Below are 23,915 nucleotides of genomic sequence, written 5' to 3' on the forward strand. Positions count from 1 at the left end.
GCGGAGCCCCGGGGGAGGGCGCGGGGAGGAAGGGGGTGCCGGCCGCATTGCCGGTGGCTCTGAGGGCCCAGGATTGACAGCGACGCGGTCCACAGTTACAGTCCTGGTTTAGACAGCAGTGCTGCGGGTTGTTTTGTCGTTTTGTTAATCCTCACTGAGGATGTTGTTTTCATTGCTTGTTCAGAGAGAGCGGGGAGGAGGAAGGGAGGAGGAGAGAGACACATCCATGTGAGAGAGACACATCGATGGGTTGCCTCCTGCAGGCGCTGACCGGGCCAGGGATCAGACCTGCACCTGGTACGTGCCCTGGACTAGGAACCGAACTCGAGACCCTTTGTTGTGCGGGTCGACGCTCTAACCACCGAGCACACTGGCCAGGGCTAAGTAGCAGTGCTTTGAAGAGATAGGGATTCTTTTCTGGGTAGTTAGTTACCTTATTAAGTATTTCAATTATTATCTTTAAATATTTAAGATCTTGGCTCCTTTTCTCCATAAAAAAGGGGACCCTTGAATGGTGCATAAGATAAAATAACCAAGTGACTTTTGCTTAAGAACCTTTTCAAAGGGGGAGAGATCAACCAAAGGACTTATATGCAAGCACATAGGCCTAACCAGCGGACACAGACACCAGGGGGGCGAGGGCATGGGGGGGGGTAATGTGGGGATAAGGACACACATATGTAATAACTTAATCAATAAAAAAAATTAAAAAGAGCCTTTTCAGTGATGGATCTGTAGTTTTTGAATCTTTCATTGTTGTACTCTTTGAATCCTTAGTCATATTCTATGCCACTAGTGTAGTTAAAGTAGGATTTTAGGGTGACAACTTTTGAGCTGGAAAAGGCCTTAAATGTCCATTTTTTTCTTTTTGACCAGTGAGTGTAATTGGTAGTAGTTTGTTCCCTACTTTGATACTAACATGTCTGCTTAAGGGTTTTAAGTTTATATGTACATTGAATTTCTCATTGAACATAGATTAATGGGGACATTATTTTGAAATAATTCTCAAAATTTTCTAACAGTAGAACACTAATTTTTGCATGTTTGTTTTATTAGGTATGAATATTAGTAATAGAGTGGTAGACACAATAGTCTAGTTTTTGCTACCGAGCAAGTGTTTTATAAATACACTAGAAGCCTGGTGCACAAGATTTGTGCACTGGGAGGGGGGGAGGGTTCCTCAGCCTGGCCTGCGCCCTCTCGCCTTCCGGGAGCCCTCGGGGGACACCCTTAGCGCTGCCACAGAGTCGGGAGAGGATCCCACCACCACTGTGCTCACCAGCCGTGAGCCCGGCTTCTGGCTGAGCGGCACTCACCTGGTGGGAGCGCACTGACCACCAGGGGGCAGCTCCTGCATTGAGCGTCTGCCCCTGGTGGTCAGTGCACGTCATAGCGACCGGTCGTTCCGCTGTTTGGTCAATTTGCATATTAGCCTTTTATTATATAGGATTTAAGAACTGAATACTGTGTCCAGTTTTCTTTAAAGCACACATGCTTAGCAATCAGTAAAAAAGAAATGTGTTTTATAAGATTCTTTCCCATTGTCTCCCTCTTTTAGGCCACACTGCTTCGATTTCAGAGCACCCTGGTAATAGCTGAGCACGCAAACGACGCCATAGCACCCATCACCTTACACACCATCACGGCAGCCTCACGCCTGGGAGGGGAAGTGTCCTGCTTAATAGCTGGAACCAAATGTGACAAGGTGAGAGACTCTAAGGTCAGTCATAGCGAATGTAATCTCCGTCAGGAGACAGGGAAAGGTGGCAGCAGAGAGTGACGGTGAGGACTGGCCCACACCGGCCCCATCCTCATTACGTGGCAGTGTCACACCCTCACTGTGTGTGAGGAGAACCGAGGTGCCCACGAAGCATTTCATCTTCTGAATGAGGTAGAACCTTGATTCAGTTCCCCTGGCACCATCGTGTGCCCTCCGGCACCAAGTAGAATGATAATATTGGAGTCCCCTTAGAGGTTAATAGCCGATTCCTTTTTGTATTGACGAATATACTTGCTAATTGCTTTTAATTCCTGGAAGTGGCAAATCTGGACCCACTACCACGCGTGCTCCTTTCATTGGGGTAAGAACTCCAATGGAAGTAGTCCTGTGCTTTCCAGGTGAGAGTTGGCGTGGTCTGCCTCAGCGAATGGCATTCGTTTTTGTTGTTGGCCTAAGACAGCGACGCTCTAAACTCGCCCCCTGGTGTGCGGGGCCTGGGCCCCGGGGCCGCCTGCAGTTGGCATCGTGCTTCGGTGACGCTGATGAGCCGGAGCCCCCAGGCCCCTCCCACACCCGGGGACTTGGGGGGCGGCCTCTGGAGAAGGCGTGTTCCCTTCTCTGTTTGCAGAAGTTTACTGTGTATTAAATCCGTTCATTGCTGCAGGCCATGTGGTAGAATAAGGCTCGGAATGCCAGTGTGGCTTCTAGCTTCTTACATGACACTGATATCTTAAAAGAACGAATTCTGCCTGGCTTGGGGTTAAATTATGGACTTCTCTTCCTAAAGCTGCTAACAGCTACCGAGCCTGACGTGGGTGACACTAGCCCCCGGTGCCGATGGATGGCACAGGACTGGATTTCAGATATGCAAGTTCTGGGTCTGATTGTTTATTTGCTGTGATTTTAAATAATTATTCTAATATTATGTTAAAATATTTGAAATGCTATTTACGTTATTCTGAGAAAAATCAAAGCAGAAATCATCTTCTGTTCAGTTACAATTTTATTATCCTGTCACGTTCTGTTCTTAAAGGAAAACAGTCGGTGCCTGTATAAGGAGACCGTTAGTGGCCGAGGCAGATTTCAGCTCTGTACTGTCTCTGTAGCCGTTCATCATCCGCAGCAGGTGTTTCTCTGTGCAGTACCCGAAGCTTTTGCTGGGAATAAGGAGGTAGTTTGCTAGAACAGGGTGGCCTGCCCTGCCAGTGACACTTGCTTCAGCGGAGGTTCTTGTGCAGGGCATCCTCTCCCAGCCTTGCCATCCTTTGAGGGGGCAGGGGACACCGCCTTTTATGCCTGCTCATCAGTGAGTCAGCGTGGACGTCAACCAGAAGACAGAAGACGGTAACAGGATTGCCGTGTTTCCGCTGACGCGGAAGCCAGCCATGCTGTGATCTCAGAGACTGAGATGGGGGCTTCTAGCTGCCTCTCTGTACAGGAAACCCGAGCGGCCCAGAGGCAGAGCCCCCTCCTGATCCAAACAGGCAAAATGAGGGATTGGAATCTGTGTTTCATTACAGACAAATATATGTAAGTGGGCAGGAACTCAGTGGTGCCAGTGAACGGACTGATAAGAGATTTTGGTCTTGCCCAGACTCACTGCTTCTAACATCAGCAGAAGTCATTGCCAGTAAAGGGCTGTGGCTGGGAGCCACCGTGGCTGCGTCCTGTTCTCACCCCTGGGAGCCCTGGGGCTGCAGGGTATTGGCTGTGTTACTGGGAGAGACAGAGAGAACCTAGCCATTGCCCCTTCCACGCTTTCTGAAATGATGAACTGGCACGAAATGAAAGGTAAAGAGAACAGGGCACAACTAAATTTGATGAGAGCTTTGTGGATTTTGGTTTATCAATTAGTACTTTCATTTTCAAGGCAGGAATTTTTGTTTAAGATCAGTTTGTAAGATCAATTGGCATAGGTTTTCTTTGTTAAAGGGTATATATTTTTTATTTCTGAGTAAGCCCTTTCTCTGATAAGGATTCTTACAACTGCCCTTTAAGGATTTATGCTCTCTTGAGACTTGTAGTGGTGGCTCTGTTTGCATCTTCCTGTTAGATGGATAATTAAACACTTTTAATCACAGGTGGCCCAAGATCTCTGCAAAGTAGCAGGTGTAGCAAAGGTTCTGGTGGCTCAGAGTGATGCGTACAAGGGCCTTCTCCCAGGTAGGTTTTCCAATGGACAAGACTGTCATGTCTCATTGATGACCATATGGTGTGGGAATTTTACGAAATCTACTTATCAGGTGTGTTTGCTTCTCAGAGGAACTGACACCATTGGTTTTGGCAACTCAGAAGCAGTTCAGTTACACGCACATCTGTGCCGGAGCGTCTGCCTTCGGGAAGGTGAGCAGGTGGAGGGTGGGCTTTGGTGTCACTACCCGGAAGGGCTGGAGGTCACTGTGCTGAAACCACCGCAGGCTTTGTTTCGAGAGCTGATCTTGGCTTTCTGGATTAATGTGGTCGTTTTGCTAAAATTTATTGCAAAGTTTTGTTACAATTTCTGTTAAAACATGATCTCCATGTTTTCGAATTTTGTCAGAGACAACTCTGCTCTTTTAAGATTTTGTCATAATCTATTAGAATGCCCCTTCCAGATTTTCAGGTTTTGTCATGGAGGCTACTTAAGGATTTATATTTAAAAACCACGTTGAACTGTCTCTGTGTGAGTGTGAATGCCATTTGTATTTGTCACCCATTTGAAGGGTTGGTTTGTTTGGGTAACGGATGGATATTGAAAAGGCCAGGTTCTCCCTCACTGGGGATTTGGGAAGAGCTGTGTGTGGGCGGAGACTCCTTAGTGTGAAACAGCTGTGGCCTGGTGAGTGCTCTGTGCTGGGCCAGGAGGGAGTGTGCGCCACCGGGTAGTGGTCCGCAGGGAGAGGTTCTTAATAAAGGGGGGGGGCCTCCAGATTCTCTCTGGGGTCATGGGGTTCTCCTAGGTTTCGTTTCTTTTATCCCCTTTGAAGTCTTTTTTTATGTATATGTATATATACAGTAAGTAAATATATACAAATATATTCTTAGTTCGAGAATGTTACTATTCTAAGTATCTTCCTGTTTTTTCTCATCTAAATTCAGTAATACATAACTGTCACACTTTGTAAGTGATGTTCATTAAAGCAGATAGCATCTCATAATTCAGCTTACTGAGCTAAGGTGGTTCATTAACATGTAAAACTCAAATTCTTAATGTAGTTAGAGTCATGAAAGACTCTTATTTAATACAAAGACTATACAAAAAGTTGTGCTTAAAGCTGTAGTGTCTAAAGACGTATGTGAAATATAAAATACTTGAATTAAAATTTCTATAGAATATCATTTAGAGAATGTTATCGCTGGTAGTTTGGAGCCATTCATCGGCTTGTATGTGTATGACTTACTGCTTACTTTGCTTTTAGAACCTTTTGCCCAGAATCGCAGCCAAACTTGATGTTGCCCCAATTTCTGACATCATTGCAATCAAGTCACCTGACACATTTGTGAGAACTATTTATGCAGGTGAGTACCTAAGGAAAGTAATTAATTTAAAATGTTAAATGTTTGTCAATTTTACAAGCAGAAATTAATCTTGAAGTCAGGGTTTTTTAAAACATCATACATGTGCTTTGAATGGACCATCTTCAAAGTTCCTGAGAAAAACCTTTGCATTGTAGCTGGACCAGGACAGGACAAATTTCTCTGATAAATGAAGAGCACGGTTCTTTCCTTCCTGGTCACTCAGGTTTCAGTGAGGTTTTTCCAGTGTCAGTGAGAGTTGGATTCCTTATTCAATACATTTTGTGATTGACACCTGGAAAAGCAACACTCTCTTTTTTCTTCTGTTTTTTTTAAAATAGCATTTTCAGTCTTTGCTGCTTCCCTTCCATTTGTGCTAAGAAATTCATTTCCGTGTCTCTCTGGTTGATTGACCTTTGGCTAAGCACACTGTGTTGTTAATTCTTTCTGACTGAAGTTGTGTGTTTCAAGATAAATGGTCACTCCCACATCAGAACTTTGATCTTTAGTAGTATTTGGAGAGAAATATCTGGTCATAGTTTAGGTCATTCGTAGTGTGACTGCTATTTAATAAGAAAAGTCCCAAAACCTTTTTAAATCTCTATCACGCTTCTTACTCTTATTTTCAAAAATAGTTTCACTGATTTTTAGAGAGAGAGGAATGGAGAGGAAGAGAGAGAAAAACATCAATGCGAGAGGGCAGCATTGCTCGGCTGCCTCCTGCACCCCCACGCTAGGGATGGAGCCCACAACCCCAGGCACGTGCCCCGACTGGGAGCTGAACCAGCGACCCTTCGGCGCACGGGACGATGGCCAGGCCCCACGTCTCTTCCTTTCTGCCCTGTCGTCTCTCACGTCTTTTCCTCCCTCAGCAGGCGGAGCTCTTTATTCTTCAGTTGGTGCAGCCCATGCCATTGAGCTACTGACTGTGTGTTGGGGGAGGAAGTTTTTATTCCTTTTAGGAAGAGTGCGCCGTATTCGTGTGGTTTCCGGTTTCAGTTAGTTGCTTCTGGGCAGGTCAGCAGCTGGTCCTATTTTTAAATACCCCCGAGGTTAAACCATGTGTGCTGGTACGTCCCCTCAGGGTTAGGCCTTTCCCCACACCTAGCAGAGGAAGGAGACAAGGGCCCACAGTCACTTCTGCCCTGTGTGTGTGTGAAGTAAATTCCGAACCAAAAGAGTATTCTTTGTTATCTTTCCTGGTTGCTGTGTTTTTTTTTAAAACAAAACCTGTATTTCAGGAAACGCGTTATGTACAGTGAAGTGTGACGAAAAGGTGAAGGTGTTTTCTGTCCGAGGAACAGCTTTTGAAGCGGCAGCAACAAGTGGAGGCGGTGCCAGTTCTGAGAAGGGTGAGCGTTCTCTTGTGGTCTGTATTTGTTTGTCTGTTCGTAGATGAGCATGAGAGATGGTCTCTGGTTAAACTAATGCAGAGAACTTGCCGTGATATTCCCAATCTTACCCAAGAGTGAGAAATATTTATAACGTCTTTTTCTGTCATGTTTGGTACAAGGATAGCTGCTTTGGTAGATGAAAGGGGTGGGAGAGAGGGCCCATTAAGATGCATGTGCTCCGTGGGTGTTAAGGTGTTTGCTCTCCTCTCACTGTTCCTGCTGTCATACCTGGAGGTCCTGCTGAGTGGAAGGATGGAATAGTAAATGGGCAGCCAGTGCTACCCCCTAACAGGCACAGCATCTGATCGGACCCGCGTAGACAGGGTCCTGCCAGTTTATAGGTACGTCTCAGAAGGCACGCAGCCCATGAGGGAAAGGCTAGAATCTGGTCCCTGCATCTTTCAAAAACTCAGAGAGAATGTAAGTGGGAGCCCAAAACATGTACAGCAACCAACAGACTTAAATTTCATGGAATTACTTCTTTGTGTGTTTCTCTTAAAAGTTATTGTCGTTTTACAACTGGAATTCATAGTCATTGTTTTGTTATATATATCAATGTATGCAGCGTCCAGCGGTTCCCCGGTGGGGATATCAGAATGGCTCGACCAGAAGTTAACCAAAAGTGACCGACCAGAGCTAACTGGCGCCAAAGTGGTGGTGTCCGGCGGTAAGTGAGATTTGTAATGTGTTGACTATAAAAGACGAGGCCAAGCTAAAATACTTCGATTTTATCAATGTTTACTTTAGAGGAGCACAGATTTTTTCCCCCAAATGTAAGAAGTAGGAAACTTGTGAGTATTGTTTCCGTTTCACCGAGTAGGAAAATGAAATCATGGGTTTAATACCCAAGTTGGGCTTCTGTTGCAAACCTGTGTCCCTGGCCCCAGGGGGAGCGTAGTACAGAGCTTATCAGCGTAACTTTACAACTTAGTGTCTTTGTTTTGTTGACTGACTGCCTAGTTATTCTGAGGGGTACGTTGGCTTGTGAGCCATAGAATTGGGGGGAAGCTGGGCCATGGGGTGACTCTCCCCTTCACACTCCTTTGCTTCAACTTGCTGTGCTCTACAGGGTCCTTCTCTGTGAATAACTCTTTGGAAGTTTCCTCACGCCTAATGTCAAAGCTGTTGATGTTGCACACGCGTGCTCCTGTTTGTATGTCATGTTCCTGCTTCTAGGAGAACACACACCCATTTTATACAGTCGGCCATGGCTTTAAAATCTTTCCAAAGCAAACATCAAACAAAACAAGCAAGCTTCCAGACAGCCTTGCACTGGCAAGAGGCATTGAGGGGAAATCATTTAACATTTTGAAAAGATATATCTGACTCATTTCATCCCTTATTTATTCAAGAAGTGATTGTTATTGGGTGCTGCTCTATGCCAGGCCCCTGGCACAGTGCTGGGGAAAGAGGGAAGGCAGGGCTTCTTGCTGGTGAGGTGTGGGAAGTCTAGTGGAATGACTTCATTCAAATCACTTCAGTCATTCAGTGAAGTTTTGCTAAATACCGTGGAGACGGCAGTGACGCACTCTCACCCACATGCACACCACACGTGCAATTACACCACACACAGACTCACTATCAATGCACACTCTCACACCCACATCCTGCTCGAAGCAATTAGATTACTAATCTAGTGGATAATTGAGCCTTCTGCCTCTTTCTGACTACTGGTGTTTGCTGCCCTGTGCCTTTGTTCCTAAGTTGAGTTTATGATGGGGATGCTCCCAACATTATTTCTTCACTATAAAAGTGCTGGTACAGACCACATACAGTACTCCGCAAGGTTGTGTTGGAGAGTCCTGAGGATTGTAGAGATTGGTTTCAGTCACATAAACCTGGAATGTGCATCTGGGGCAGGATAGAGTCTGATTTGATTATCACACACACAGCTTGTGGTTGAATAAATTGAGATCTGTCTGTATTGAATGTCCTGCAGGCCTTGGGTTGCTGATGTGGCCTGTTCCCAGCCACGGTCCCTTAAGGTAAGATGCTTGTGAGTCAGTACACAGGTAAGCACTCAGGAAAACAGGTGTTTGGCATGTAAACTCAGTGCCCTTGTTTTTTTCTTTATTGGTGGTCTAATATAAATCTCATACAAATTGAAATGAACATTTAATATTTTAAAGTTGTATTTGATCATTTATAGGAAAGGTAGACACATGAGGGGAGAGAGAGACAGGGAATAGAATTGTGGGTCCCAGTTGGAGTTAGGTATTAATGGAAGTCAGTTAGGAAGAGGGAGGTCACAGAGAGACTTTGGAAATGGAAGTTGTCAAGGGATATTGGTAATAGAGAAGTTGGTGTATGGCCGTGCGTGTGGGTGAGGTAGCATGGACGACAGTAACTGGAGGAGAGTCGTTTAAGGAACTAAGAACCCAGGGTGTTAAAATCTCCACGAATGAAGACTAGTATTTGAGAAATGACAATGACCCAGAAGCTAAAAATCATTGAGAAATAAAAGGGCTTGATAAAGGAAGGAGGTGATAACGTAAGACCTTAATAAAGTAAGTTTCTAACTGTACTAGGTCAGTGTGGGAGTTTTGTTTTGTTCTGTAGTTATCAGCGACAGCCCAGCTGGCTGAACCATCGGCTTAAACAATGACCATTTCCCCGTAGTTGGCGCTTCTCGTGCTGCTGTGGATGCCGGCTTTGTTCCCAACGACATGCAGGTTGGACAGACGGGAAAGATAGTAGCACCGGTAAGTATTGCAGTAACATATGCAGTTACATGGGGATAAGACGTGTGCATTGGTTGAACACTCACCTCGGTGATTCATGTCCTGATGCGCGTGCGTGAGCAGTCAGCCGTCACCATGTGAGCGTGCTCTTCACAAGGTCTGTGACTTCCGGGGCTCGGTCAGTGCTTGGCTGTTCTTAAATCCACCATTGTTTTTCAGATTTTCTCAAATTCATTTTATAACACGAAATATAAAACTGGTAAAAGCAGCATTTCATTGTTAAATGGACTTTGTAAGTTCACATTGACATTTATTTGCTATAAAGCCTATATATTATAAAATCAATCAAGAATAATGAGTCTATAGTAATGAACACAGAATCTTGAAATTGGGGGCTGTGAACGACAGTTGTCGTCTTACATCGTCTGATCACCGACTGCATTTCTGTATTTTATCTAGTTGCATGAGATTTAGAAAATTCGGATCCACCTAGATAAGCGATCCCAGGAAGTTCCTCAGTTAAACCTGTCCAAACCTTACAAAGGGAATGCTTAGCTTTCACGGTGGAATCAGTGAAACACGTAATGATCGTCACATTTGTTAGAGGACGCAAGTCTTCAGTGAGTAGGGTGCTCAGCCACTTTAAATATTTATCGTGCGGAGGAAATGAGTGGTCTTACTGTATTTCAAAACAAGATACACGCATCTTCGCTTTTTGAAAGCGTGGGTCAAGCCACTTTGCTTTCACGAAAGTCCTACATTATTACTCTGTTCCACTTAACTGAAAGGAATCTGAAGAGGATGTATGACTTCTGTGAAAAAAAGTGAAAAGCGAAAATCGTATTCAGTGTTTGTTCTGCAGTGACAGGCAGTGGCGTCCTGAGGGCGGGAGTGGCCCTGCGTTCACTGTGACCTGGTGTTACTTTCGGTTCCGTGTGTCAGGCCGTGTGGGGTCTGGGAACTCGCACAGAGTTATCCATATAAACCAGCGGTTCTCAACCTGGGGGTCGCGACCCCTTTGAGGGTCAAACGACCCTTTCACAGGGGTCGCCTATGACCATCGGAAAACACATATATAATTACATATTGTTTTTGTGATTAATCACTATGCTTTAATTATGTTCCATTTATAACAATGAAAATACATCCTGCACATCAGATATTTACATGATGATTCATAACAGTAGCAACATTACAGTGATGAAGTGTCGACAAAAACAATTTTATGGTTGGGGGTCACCACAACATGAGGAACTGTGTTAAAGGGCCGTGGCATGAGGAAGGTTGAGAACCACTGGGCTAAGACAAACACGGATGTTTCTCTCTCATCGATGTTTCTGACTCTATCCTTCTCCCTTCCTCTCTGTAACAAATTCAATAAAATACATTAAAAAAATGAAAATAAATGAATGACAATTGCTTAGTTTTATGCCCTTTGGCTTAACGGAAGGTTTCCTTGGAACACTCCACTCTGAGAGAGTGGGAAACCTGTATTGTCACAGCCATTAGAAATGTCTCTCATCTCAGTGCCCTGTTCGTCAGATGTTCATTCAAAATTTCACAAGAGTCAAAATTATAAGTATTTTCTTGGAAATTTGTTTTGAAGCGCCTGTTCAGTCTTTTGCCCATTTTGAAATTGGATGCTTTGTGTTATCATCTCTTTGGAGGAGTTATGTATGTAAGCTGTGTACAGATTCTGTTAGACGCATGCACTGTGAGTGTTTCCCATGCTGGGCCTTCCCTATCCATCTTCCGTTTTATTTCATGTTGAATGTCATTGGCGACTGCCTTCCCCATTCAGTGGGTTGTCTTTGTGTTTGGTTTCCTTTGCTGTGAAGACACTTTTTAGTTTGATGCTTATTTTGTTTGTTTGTTTCCCTTGCCAGAGGAGATAGATCAGAAAAAATGCTCAGAGACATGTCAGAGATATGATTGCCTGTTTTCTTATAGGATTTTTATGGTTTCAAGTTTTATATTTAAGCCTTTAGCCATTTTGAGTCTATTCTTGTAGGAAGGGGGTCTGGTTTCATTTTCTGGCATGTGTTTGTTCAGTGTTCCCAGTACCATTTATAAATAGACTGTCTTCACACCCCAGTGTGCTCTTCCCGCCTTTGTTATATGTTAATTGACCACATAGGTGTGGGTTTCTTCCTGGGCTCTGTATTCTGTTCCATTGTTCTGTGTGTCTGTTTTTATGCCAATACCATGTCGTTTTGATTGCTACGGCCTGTAGTCTAGTTTGAGATCAGGTAGCATGACCCCCCACTTCGTTTTGCTGTGTCAGGTTTTCTGTGGCCATTCGGGGTCTTTTGTGGTTTTATGAAAATTTTTGGATTGTGTGTTTTAGTTCTATGAAAAACACCATTGGTGAAAGGAGTATTTTAATGGCCTTTTCAGAAAATTGTGGATATTGTTCTTTAATGTCACATCAAAACTTGACAAGGTGTCATTTCGGAAAGGTTATTTCAGGTGTGGATTCTGAAACCGTATCAGTGAACATTTCATTCTCTTACATTAAGGTCCATTGGTCTACATTGCACTTGGAGTGGATCTCTTGCCATCTTGCAACATTCCGCATTGTCTGTTTAGAAAATAATGGTTTGCTGAGTTGGCACATCTCCCAAGCGTGCAAGCCATATTTTATCAATATCAAAGAAATCACGTTTACTGATGTCACCACTTGTCTTATTAAAAGACACTTTAAAGCTCATATTCATGGATCCAAGTCTTTTAGAATTCTAATGATCACCTCAATGCTCAAATTTTGTCCTTGGCAACAAAAACTTTCAATTGTTTTCTCAGAATTGACTCTTTGCTTTCTGGTCTGAAAAGTTAAAATAAATAATTTTTGGCTGTTAAGTCACCATGTCTGTGTGTAAAATAAAACATGCAGCCCGGCTGGCATGGCTCCGGGTTGAACCAGGGCACACGCCCCGGTTGTGGGCTCCATCCCCGTGAGGGGCACGCAGGAGGCAGGCAGCCAGTCAATGATTCTTTTTTGTCATTGATGTTTTTATTTCTCTCCCTCTCCCTTCCTCTCTGAAATCAATAAAAGCATTAAAAAGTTTAAAAAATAATAGGCTTAACATTTAAAATATATAAAGTTTTCAAAAATTAAGTGTTATTGCCATCCGGGACAACGAATACTGTGTTTGCTTGTGTGTACAGGAACCTTTGGGATTTCAGACGTCAGTTTATTGGATGGTAATGGGGTTAAAGACCTTGTAGCAGTTATAATTGCAAGAGCACCGTTGCTGTCCTGAGAACGAACTGAGTTAACCCCTTCCCCAACAATTTTTTTGTTAAAAACGTTTCTTTTTCAGACTAATTTTTTTATTTTGGTTCTATATAGTATTTTTGATGCTGGTTATGAAAACAGTTTGTAACTCGCCTTCCTATAAACCATATTTTTTTACCATATTTTCTTAGTATACTCGTCGACGACTGAAAAAGAACGTTTTGTGAAAACGAGTATACACGTTTCTGCCGGGGAAGGGGTTAAGCTCTCTAAACATTCATATTTATACGTGAAGACCTATTACCTTAAAGGTTTTTAGGAAACACTAAAGTACATTCTAGTAGTTGTCCGAGTGATGATGTCCTCCTAAGTCATGTAGTCGCCAGGAGACTCCACTGTACAGTGTGATAGGAGGAGAGAAAAGGGCAGGTACCACTTTGATGTCACTGTGAAAGTCTTGACCTTGGAGACACCTGGAGGGGTCCTGGGGCCCCAGGGAGGCGCAGACCGTATCTGAGCATCCCTGTCCTGGTAGTTGTGGATTATAGACGGTGAATAACATGTAGAGATTATGGCTTCTGTTACATTCCTGTGAAGAATATTACGTTTGACTTTTAGCAGGCAGTTAACTTGGCAGAAATAAAACTCCAAACTCTGCCTTCTCTTTTCGTCCTTGCCACGGTGTGGAGGCCCCGCACACAGGGCTGGTGCCGGCCTCACCGGGGTGCTGAGCAGCGTCTGTGTTCCGTCTGGGGTTTTCCCCTCACTTTCCTGGTCCCGTGGCAGCCAAGGGACTGGCTCTGTGTTTCCTCAGCTGATACGACTGCGGTTTCCATTCCAGGGGCTGCTCTCCGATCGGGAGCAGGTAGAGGTGCGTGGTGGGCTCACCCCGTGCCTCCTCCCTGCAGAGCTGGCCTCTCGGATGCTCCTGCCTTGGTGGGTCTCCGTGTCCTCACACAGGGACTGTCTGTGTTTAACCAGGCGCATGCTTCCCCACAGGAGGGCGGGTCTGGCGGGTTACTCCCTCGGCCGTCAGCAGGAGCCCGAGGCCCTGGATTGAAGGCATTGCTTCACACTGTTCCGACTAGTGCAGATTTGGGTTATTACCTCCTGAATAATATTTTAACTAATGCTGCTCAATGCTGCCTTAGGTTCTTGGCAGCCACACCCCACCTTGGCATGGGTTCCCCTTGTGGACACGCAGAGCTGTCTGATCCCCCCGCACTTTCTCGCCTGCTATTGAACCGTCTCCCTTGCCTGCTAGTCATGCCGTGTTTCTTTGTGTTTAAGCTGAACACAGTCCCTTCATTTATCTTCGTTAAACTTTGATCTGTGTTCTCTATAGGAACCTCTTGTAACAGTTCTGAAAAGCATCATCGCCAGTAGTAAGAAGTTCCCTGTTTTTTCAAGTAAGGGAAACATTTCCTTGTACTCACAAAATAATTTTCCTTTTTATTATCAAAATTTTGAGAAAAAATAATATCCAAAAGATTCTATGAATGTAGTTACACTTTTTGTTGTTAATCCTCACCCGATGGTATTTCTCCTAATGATTTTTAGAGAGAGTAGAAGGGAGGAAGGGAGGGTGGGAGAAGAGAGAGAGAGAGAGAGAGAGAGAGAGAGAGAGAGAGAGAGAGAGACAGAGACATCAATGTGAGCCGGGGATCAAACCCGCACCCCAGGTGGGTGCCCTTGCCCGGGGATCACACCAGTGACCCTTTGGTGCACGGGCTGCCTCTTGCCACACTGGCCAGGGCTGGTTACACTTTTAAGCACATTTTTCTTTGACATTCACAGCAGTTTACACACACATACAGAAGATCATGGAACACGTATATATGGAACATCTCCTGGTACGTTGATGGATTCATGCTCCCTTTAAGAATTCCAACGCAGTGATATGAAACCACCAGTCTGTAGCTTATGTTGCAACGAAGACTTCGTTCCTCTGTATTTGTTAATTAACTTTTTATTTGGAAATAATTTCAAACTTACAGAAAGTGGAAAAGCTGTAAGAGTACTGTGTGTGGTTTTGATTTGTATTTCCCTGAAGATTTAGTGATGTGGAGCACCGTCCCATGTGCCTGTTGGCCATCCATCTGTATGTCTTTCCTTTTTTTAATAGGATTATTATTATTATTGCTATTCAGTTGTATGAGTTCTGTTTTTTAAAAATATATTTTTATTGATTTCAGAGGAGAAACATCAATGATGAGAATCATTGATCAGCTGCCTCCTACACGCTCCCTACTGGGGATCGAGCCCGCAACCTGGGCATGTGCCCTTGACTCTTCAGTCCGAAGGCCAATGCTCTATCCACTGAGCCAAACCGGCTAGGGCTGTATGAGTTCTTTATATATTTTGGATGTTAACCCCTTATTGGATATATGATTTGCAGATACTTTTCTCCCATTCAGTAGGTTGCCCTTTCTTTTTGTTGGTTTCCTTTGCTGTGCGAGGGGCGTAGATACCTGGACCAGACTGACAGCTACTGTCAGAGGGGAGGGGCAGTGGATGGAAGACAGTGATGAGATTAACCAAAGAACATACATGCATAACCATAGACACAGGCAAGTCTTGACCTTGGATATTATTAGATAAAGCGGTGATGATAAACATCTTCATTCTTATTTTCAAGGAGATCCCTCTATACTAGTACACTACTGGATATGTTTGCTGTCTGGTTTTGGTAGACATTCTTTATCAGATTAAAGAAGTTCCCTACAATAGACTGTATGTAATAGTTAAAAAGGGTTAAGGGTTTAGACTTTCCAGCTAGGTTGCCTGAGTCCAGGTCTTAGTGTTACCACTGGCTTCCTGTGTGACCTTGGACAGACCCCTGAACTTCTCTGTACAGTATTGTCACCGTCTAGTGGTGATGGTGGTCACTGCGGGGCCCGGCCAGCCTGGCTCAGGGCTGGGCATCGACCTGTGAACCAGGAGGTCACAATTCTATTCCCGGTCAGGGCACATGCCCAGGTTGCAGGCTCAATCCCCAGTAGGGGGCGTGCAGGAGGCAGCCGGTCCATGATTCCATTGATGTTTCTCTCTCTCTCTCTCTCTCTCCCCCCCTCTCCCTTCCTGTCTGAAATCAATAAAAAATCGTCACTGTTTTGTGTGGAAGTTATAAAATCTTGCTGAGTTAATATATGTAAAACACTTAAAATTGTGCCCAGCAGTTACTATTACAAATCCTCATTTGCTAAGACTTTTTTTCTTTTGAAATAATGAACAGATACTGCTGAATTCTTATTTCTTTAACTGATGTCTGATAATGTCATTGGATGTTGTTAGCACATTAATATTTGCTGAGCTTAATACAATGTCAGATTTATGCCATGGTTAGAATTGGAATGGCTTTAAGCCTGGGCCAGTGGCAGTTCCCCGTTTACATTTGTTTCTGGATTGCCTGCAGGCGGTTGCTGACTTCACCTTCCTAACCATCAGGCGAGAAGCATGTTGCAGTCATTATAGAAGCTGTTATCTGTTGCCAGGGAAATGGGTTTCTGCATTCCGTGCATCTTCTTCGTGGCAGTAGTTGCTTTGTCTACATTTTGGTGTTCCACTAGCAGATCAGGGTCCATTTATAATTCTGATAGTAAGCGAAAAGTTACTAGATGAAGAAGCAATTTTGGGAGAATTTATCAACACAAGAAATTTTGATTCTGGGGCTCTTTCTGAAAACTCACTAATGCCAGAAGGTCTGTGTAGGAACAGACTTCATAGAGTTACTTGTGTACGGCTGGGCCGCTGCTCTGTCCGGCTAAAAGCTGCAGACTGAGTGTCCTCACTCTGCACTATCCAGCCTGGCTTTTAACTCCCAGGGAACCGTGTTCACAGATGGAAGCTTTATTCCTTTGGGTTTGGTGTAGAAGCATTAAGCTGTACTAAAATATTCATATGTGAGCGCATTTAGCTGAAAGCCGTTGCCGTTCTGTCCCAAGAGGACCAAGAGCAATTCTGTGTGGCCTGGCGTCCACGAGCACGGAGCGCGGAGCTTCTGAGAGGCCGCGGTGGCGGGCAGCCCTGCGGGGCAGCCGGAAGGACCGGGAGAGGCTGCAGTGCACACACAGGGGTCTGGACCCATAAACCGGTTGTGAGGAGTTAAAAACGTATTTGCTGAAAATTAGTTGTATCTTTGACTTCTAAGTCTATCTTTGATTCATTGTTGCTAGACTGATTTATCTAAACATTTATTCCAGAGGACTGTATCAGTAACATTTTTATATAATATTATTGTATATATAAAGTTAAAATTTGTAAGTTTGGAGAGTCTATTGAATTCTTTTTACATATAGAGTAACTTTGAAAGCATTCCGCTGATATGAGATATTGACCTATCTTGTCAGTCCAGTTTAACAGCTGACATGAAAATCAGTCAGAGTAGACAGAAAGTCTTTGTTGTAGCTCTCTTGGTGTGGTAACTTGAAAGGAATAGAACTCTTCTAAATCTTTATTCTTATTCTAACTGAATTTTTGGTTCATATTAAAACTAATTTACTTTCTCATGAAGAGCTTCAGATACAAACATGCGCATGAATGTCAGAGATCATAGACTGCACTAGAAGGCAGTGTTTATTCGATGGATAACTGACATTCAGCGTATGTAATCCCACCCCTTCGTTCCCTTTAGGGTTCAAGATACGAGTACTAGCATCTTGTACAAAAGAGTATTTTAATAACTTAATGAAACCCTTACAACTCTAGAAGGTGCTAAACGGAGATCTGTCTGTAACGTAGGCTGAACTTCACAAATCTGTTTGGCTTTTTCCCCATAAACTTTATTTTTTGGACAGTTTCAGAGTTACAGAAACATTGCAAAGAGAGGACAGAGAATTCCCGTAGACCCTGTAGTACCTTTTCCCCCTTATTGTTGTCAATATTTTTAAACATTATAGTAATTAAATTTTATAATTGGCAAATACGTAAGAGTCTAGAATTAAGTTTTTTAAAGATGGAGAATTGTGTGAAGTTTTCTGACAGGGCAATAACTTTCTAATGACTTTGTGATTGTTGTGAAATCTAACAAAATATGCCATTTAGTCGTTTTTAAGTATACAATTCAGTGGCAGTAATAACAGTCACAATGTTGTGCAACCGTCATCACTATACCCAAAATTTTTCATGGTCCCAAACAGAGAAACTCCATGCCCATAAAACAGTAGCTCCTCCCTCCACCCCAGCCCCTGGTCCTCCCCGGTCATCCCCGTATGTCTCTGTGATTTTGCCTGTGCTGGTGGGTATTTCATAAAGGTGGAATCCTACATTATTCGTCCTTTTGTGACTGTCTTATTCCATTTAGCGTGTTTTCAGATTTCATCTGTATTGTAGTGTGTGTAAGAACTTTATTCCTTTTTATGGCTGAAAAATGTCTGAATAATATTCTGTAAACATTTTGTTTATTCATTTATTTGTTGACGGACATTGGGATTGCTTTGTTTTCATCTTTTAACCATTGTCAATAATGCTGTGTGAACATTCACATACAAGTATCTGTTTGAGTCCCCGTTTTTAGTTCTTTAGGTTCTACACCAAGGAGTGGGGTTGCTGGGCCATATGGTAATTCTATATTTAGCTTTTTGTTGTTGTTAATCCTCATCTGAGGATATTTTTTCTGTTGATTTTTAGAGAGTGGAAGGGAGGGGGAGAGTCAGAGAGAAACTTCTGTGTGCAAGAGACACATGGATTGGTTGCCTCCTTCATGTGCCCCGACCAGAGCCAGCAATTGAGCCTGCAACCGAGGTACCTGCCCTTGACCAGAATTGAACCTGCGCCCCTTCAGTCTGCGGGCTGACGCTCTAACCGCTGAGCAAAATTGGCTAGGGCTGTGGTTAGCTTTTTGAGGAACCTCCAAGCTGTTTTTCTCAGGTTATTTTGTAGCTTTCATGAGCTCCTTGGCATAAAAGTTACCATAATTTTATTTTATCTTATTTATTTCTTTATTTTAAAGATATTTTTATTGATTTCAGAGAGGAAGGGAGAGGAATAGAGAGAGAGAAACATCAACAATGAGAGAGAATTACTGATGGGCTGCCTCCTGCACGCTCCCTACTAGGGATCGAGCCCACAACTTGGGCCTGTGCCCTTGACCGGAACTGAACCCGGGACCCTTCAGTCCGTAGGCCGATGCTTTATCCACTGAGCCAAGCCGGCTGGGGCTTATCGTAATTTTAGACTAAACATCAAGAAAGGCTGTGCTTAGCAGTGGCCTGCCTTTCCTAGTAATTGTGGGAAAGTAGCAGCAAGGGAGTGAAGAGTGGTGCTTGGGAGCCTGTTCTGGTGAGCTGTTCCTGGGGCTTCGGCTTTTTCTCGTTGGTAAGTAGAGATTGCTTGGACGACCTTAGCGTTCCTTACTGCGCCAGTGTTCCTGACTGGTCTGTGCAGTTCAGCATGTTAGACCTTAATGATAAAATATTTGATAGTCAAACTTTTTATTTAACCTGCTGAAATGCAAAGCTTTGCACTAGATTGTTTATATATCTAAGTACTTTGATGTCATTTACCCAAATATTTCAATATAAATTAATCTGAATAATTCCAACAGTGTATCTAATATACTTGGCTTTCTCACATTCTCAGTATACTTGGGAGTGTTTTCCCACACTGAAGAATGTGTGAAATCATGTAGAAGCTCAAGTTAATACTAGGCACTTAATTGCAAAATAGTTCAATATTAAAAGTTAGACTTTACTATAAAAAATTCTCTGAAGAAAAACCTTATTTCAGGTCCTCTGCATCCTAGGTACTCAAAACCCATCATGTAAAAACAGTACTAAAAGGTTAAGAGCTGAAATTTCACTTTTTCTGAGTTACAGTTAAACTTTTCCAATTGTGAGCCACAATATAGTTAATGTCCTTATTTTCTTTAAAAAAAAATTTTAACTTTGTATTTGAGCAACTGGGTTATTCGTTTACGTTTTGTAAAAAAACAGTGAGGTACATGCTGAAGCATCTGCTGTGGTGTATGCACTGCCATCTGCTCTGGGCGTGTCCCCTCCAGGGAGTTGGAGGAAGGCACCCACTGGCTCCTCCTGGGGAAAGGGATCCGGCAGGAGAACATGGGGACGCTCATTTCCAAGGCTGGTTTAGGGTTTCAAACATGTTTGGCTGAATTCGGGGCTCACATCCTCTGCCCGATGAGCACACGCCTGGGAAGCTCCGTTCACGTGAAGCCTCCAGAGCTGGGCGGGGACCGCTGCCGCCTCCTGAGTGTCTGCTGCCTTTGCTCTGACTTCCCATTAGGAGTCACTGGGAGCCAGATAGTGACGACACTGAAAGCCAGGTCCGCGTGCTGTTCTATCTGGAAGTATTAGCTGGTTTTCAGTGCAGGCACGTACATTAAAACAAGCATCAACAACAGCAAACTAATTTCCAAGCCTTGCCTCCTCTGGGTCCGTCTCCCTGACGGCCTTGCCGCCGGTGCGCGTGGGGGCCTGGCTGAGAAGTGTTCTGTTCAGAGTGAGTGGCAGAGAGCGCTGCAGGGTGAAGCGTGTGTCCCTACTCAGCGTAAGGAGCCCAGAGATAATGTACCGGCTGGTTCTTAGTGACGCGGGACAATCCGGTGGGAGCTAGAATCGATGCTACTTTTTACATATAAACCCAACTTAGCTGTTCATCTCATCTGGCTTCAGAGATTTTTCTCTAGATAAATGTATACTAGAGTTCTAATAGACTAGTGACTTCAATTAAAGCTGCCAGTACTGTCACAATACGAGCTACTGTGGGGTAGTAGAGAAAGTACTGAATTTAAAAAACCTGGGTTAGGAGCCCTGCCTTTTACTATGTGGAGAGATCCTTAGACAGCTCACTCACCTGCCCAAGGCTGTGCTCTCTCGTCTGTAAACGGGAGTGTTACCCATCCCTTCGAGTGATTGTCGGAGTTGCTGTCATGCACATAGAGCATCCCCAAGACGGCTCGTGTGACTGTGGTGATGAATGTGCGTCCTGAGTGCTGTCCTCGCCGGGAGCCTTGTTTGATGGATGGGACGGACTCAGCTTCAAACCCAAGTGGGGTCAGGTCCCTTTGTGTGACGCTCAGTGTAGCCATCGCCCTGCCCGTGAGTTTGTGGCACAGGAGGGAGCTCTTTGGGGAGAGAGCCACCGATCACTGCGCTTCGCATTTGGGGGCCTCGTCCAAAAAGAGAAGGGACTTAAACACATTTGGCAAACGTAAGAGATAATTTGGCCTTTAAATGAGCAGCAAGATGAACTATAGCAACATTAATGCGCGGGAGCCTTGCCGTAATTAGAAAGTACAGTCAGGTTAATCTGCTCCTCGGAAAGACATTCGTTATTTGCTGTAATAAATTCCCGTTAACCCCTCACCCGGCAGTTGTCCTGTGGGTGTGTGTCATGTTTTAGCTGGAACAGTTGCTTTGAAGGAGTAAGGAAGGTGGAGAGAGAGCGTGCCATGTTGTAAACTGTTGTCCAGTCTGAGACAGCAGCAGGCATTGTTTTTGAGAACGTAATTACGTTGGGGCTCGGAACTTCAGTTAGAATTGCTTATGATGGTTTTTTAAATTTTCATCTTCGAAGAAATGTCGTTTTTTATGTTCCTTCCCCAACTCTGTCTAGAAAGGGAGGCTGTTGGTAGAAAAGAAATTTTAAACCTGATTTTCAAAGAGATGAAGCGACATTGGCTTGGCCTTGGTGCTCTGACAGACCCAGAGTTAACCACTCCACTCAAATCCATGTGTCATGTAAACAAAAAACTAAATGTTTAAATTTTCCTACTTTGTTTACAGTAAAGCGGATTGAAGTTTCTGCAGGCAGAATACTGTCCCAATTCCAGAAAGAGTCAGTGTATGAGTTTATATCATAAACTTGTCTAATTTTTACCTCATATATTTTATATGGCCAATTTAATGTCTTGATAATGTGTATCTAGGATACGTATCCCTGTACAAAGATTGTGTTCGAATTTTATAAAGAAATTCACCACACATTCAACCACCACTGTCTAGGAAGTTGGGCAGAAATTATAACTCTATAGTTCACCTTAAAAAAATGCAAAAAAGGCCCTGGCTGTTTGGCTTAGTGGATAGAGCGTAGGCCTGTGGACTGAAGGGTCCGGGTTCGATTCCGGTCAAGGGCACATGCCCTGGTTGTGGGCTAGATCCCCAGTGAGGGGCGTGCAGGAGTCAGCCAATCAATGATTCTCTCTTATCATTGATGTTTCTCTCTCTCCCTCTCCCTTTCTCTCTGAAATCAATTTTAAAATATATATATTTTTTAAATTCAAAAAAGGAACCAACAGGAATCAATGACATTTTTCCAGTACATTATCCCAGGAGAACTATGTCACCGTAATAAGAAATTTCTTTGAGAGACTAATAGCTTAAACTACTCAAGTAAAGTGGAATTCATGTGATCGGTGGCTGTCATATCATAACTTTTAGTTAAAGGCCTGGTGATGAGTAGGCAGTGCTGGCAGCACTGATCCTCTGTAGCCTGTGTGAGCACTCCACGTGCGCGGTGGTTTGATAATCACACACTCCCATTAGCTGCGCGTGTTTACCTCCGTTTCACAATGAGGTGAACCCTTGAGAGGTTACGTAACTCCCAAGAACATGGATGGTAAGTGGAAGAGTGAGGACCTGAACCCTCTCTCTCTCACCTTATTTATTTAGTTACTAGAGGCCCGATGCACCGATTTGTGCACCCGTGGGATCCCTGGGCCGGGCCTGCGGGGATCGGGGTGAGACCTGCTCTCTGACATCCCCCGAGGGGTCCCAGAGTGCGAGAGGGCAGGTCTCGGGTGACGCACCCCGGAATCGGGCTCCCTCCTCTCTGGTTCTGAGTGCGTCACCCGGGAACTGCAGCTGCCAAGTGACTGTAGCTCAGCAGCTCCTGCATTGAGTGCCTGTCCCCTGGTGGTCAGTGCACGTCGTAGCTACCCGTCTGATGGTCGCGTAGGCTTTTATATGGATAGATACTAGTGACTGAACAAGTGGTTTCTTACACTTGCTCATTTTCAACTTTCTTGAGCTGAGATCTCAGCTCACTAATTTTCTGTCACCCTAAGTATTACTGTTAAGTGCACCCCACATTTTCTGTTACATGGTCATCCTCCTTTATCCACAGAGTGTACTTTCCAGGACCCCCAGTGTGGTGCCAAACCCTATATATATGGGACAGAAGTAGGTTTACAGCTGTTCATATGGAAAGTAATACAATCCTATCCTATGTAATAAAAGGCTAATATGCAGATCGACCGAACAGAACGACCGGTCGCTCTGACGTGCACTGACCACCAGGGGGCAGGCGCTCAGTGCAGGAGCTGCCCCTGGTGGTCAGTGCGCTCCCACAGGGGGAGTGCCACTCAGCCAGAAGCTCTGAGCCAGGCTCACAGCTGGTGAGTGCAGTGGTCATGGCAAGGATGTCCGACTGCTGGGGAGCGGGCCTAAGCCATCAGTCAGACATCCCCTGAGGGCTCCCGGACTGCGAGAGGGCACAGGCCGGGCTGAGGGACCCCCACCCGCCACCCCCAGTGCACAAATTTTGTGCACTGGGCCTCTCGTAATTAATGTGATACAAGAATAAACTCTGTGTCCTGGCTGTCTTGGTTGGGGTGTCGTCCTGTACACCAAAAAGGTTATGGGTTTGATACCCGGTCGTGGTACATACGGGAGGCAACCAGTCGATGTTTCTCTCTCACATCGATGTTTTCTCTCTCTCCCCTCCTTTATAACTGGTTCGGCGTTCCAGTTGTAAAGTAAGTTACGGGGAGTAAAGTGTGGTCACTAATACGCAGGGACTGTGGTGATGGAGGTGAGCAGGGTTGCCGTGGCGACCACATTGTGAGGCGCAGAGGTGTGGAGTCACGGCGTTGCACACCTGAAGCTGAGGTGGTGTGTCAGCTACACTGTAATCTTTAAAATCTGGAAAAGCTTGTTCATTTCTGGAATTTTTCATTTAATGTCTCGGACTGCAGTTGCTCACGGGTAACCGAAACTGTGCAACTGACCACTGTGCTCTCTTCTTGGTATTTTATTCCAGGTATTTACAATTTTTAATTTATTAACTCAGGTGATTTAGGTGCCCCCCCCCCCTTTTTTTGAGATGTGAGTTTTTCAGGATATATTTTTTTCAGGTTCTTCTAGAGTTTTAAGAAAAAACACAACCTACTAGAGAAAAAAACGTGATCGTTTCTTTTCAGAGGGTGCGTGTGCTGTTTCTGTGATGGTCCCGACGCCCTGAGGCTGTGACTGCGTGGTCAGTCCTGCTGCGCCTCTTCTCAGTGTAGCCCCCCATGCCCGGTCTTGTTCTGACCAGCACAGGCCCCGCGGCTCGCGGCGCTGTCTCCTCACCTCCCTCCACGGGCCCCACAGGTCCCACAGGCCCCACGGCTCACGGCGCTGTCTCCTCATCTCCCTCCACGGGCCCCA

At 44.6% G+C, this 23,915-nt stretch overlaps 1 protein-coding gene across 1 annotated transcript in view; it reads left to right on the top strand.

The window, feature by feature from the left end:
* Nucleotides 1-23,915, top strand: part of ETFA (electron transfer flavoprotein alpha subunit) — a gene marked incomplete at its 5' end in the record, with an annotated part of 51,879 nt that overhangs the window by 19,478 nt on the left and 8,486 nt on the right. Inside the window, 7 exons of the mRNA XM_015566177.1 lie at nucleotides 1,558-1,705; nucleotides 3,802-3,883; nucleotides 3,981-4,063; nucleotides 5,119-5,218; nucleotides 6,457-6,567; nucleotides 7,175-7,276; nucleotides 9,193-9,311. Of these exons, the coding sequence (XP_015421663.1) occupies nucleotides 1,558-1,705; nucleotides 3,802-3,883; nucleotides 3,981-4,063; nucleotides 5,119-5,218; nucleotides 6,457-6,567; nucleotides 7,175-7,276; nucleotides 9,193-9,311 (745 nt within the window). The remainder of the gene's footprint in view (nucleotides 1-1,557; nucleotides 1,706-3,801; nucleotides 3,884-3,980; nucleotides 4,064-5,118; nucleotides 5,219-6,456; nucleotides 6,568-7,174; nucleotides 7,277-9,192; nucleotides 9,312-23,915) is intronic.

Source organism: Myotis davidii, unplaced genomic scaffold (genome assembly GCF_000327345.1).
Source record: "Myotis davidii unplaced genomic scaffold, ASM32734v1 scaffold1622, whole genome shotgun sequence".
Classification (NCBI taxonomy): Eukaryota; Metazoa; Chordata; class Mammalia; order Chiroptera; family Vespertilionidae; genus Myotis; species Myotis davidii.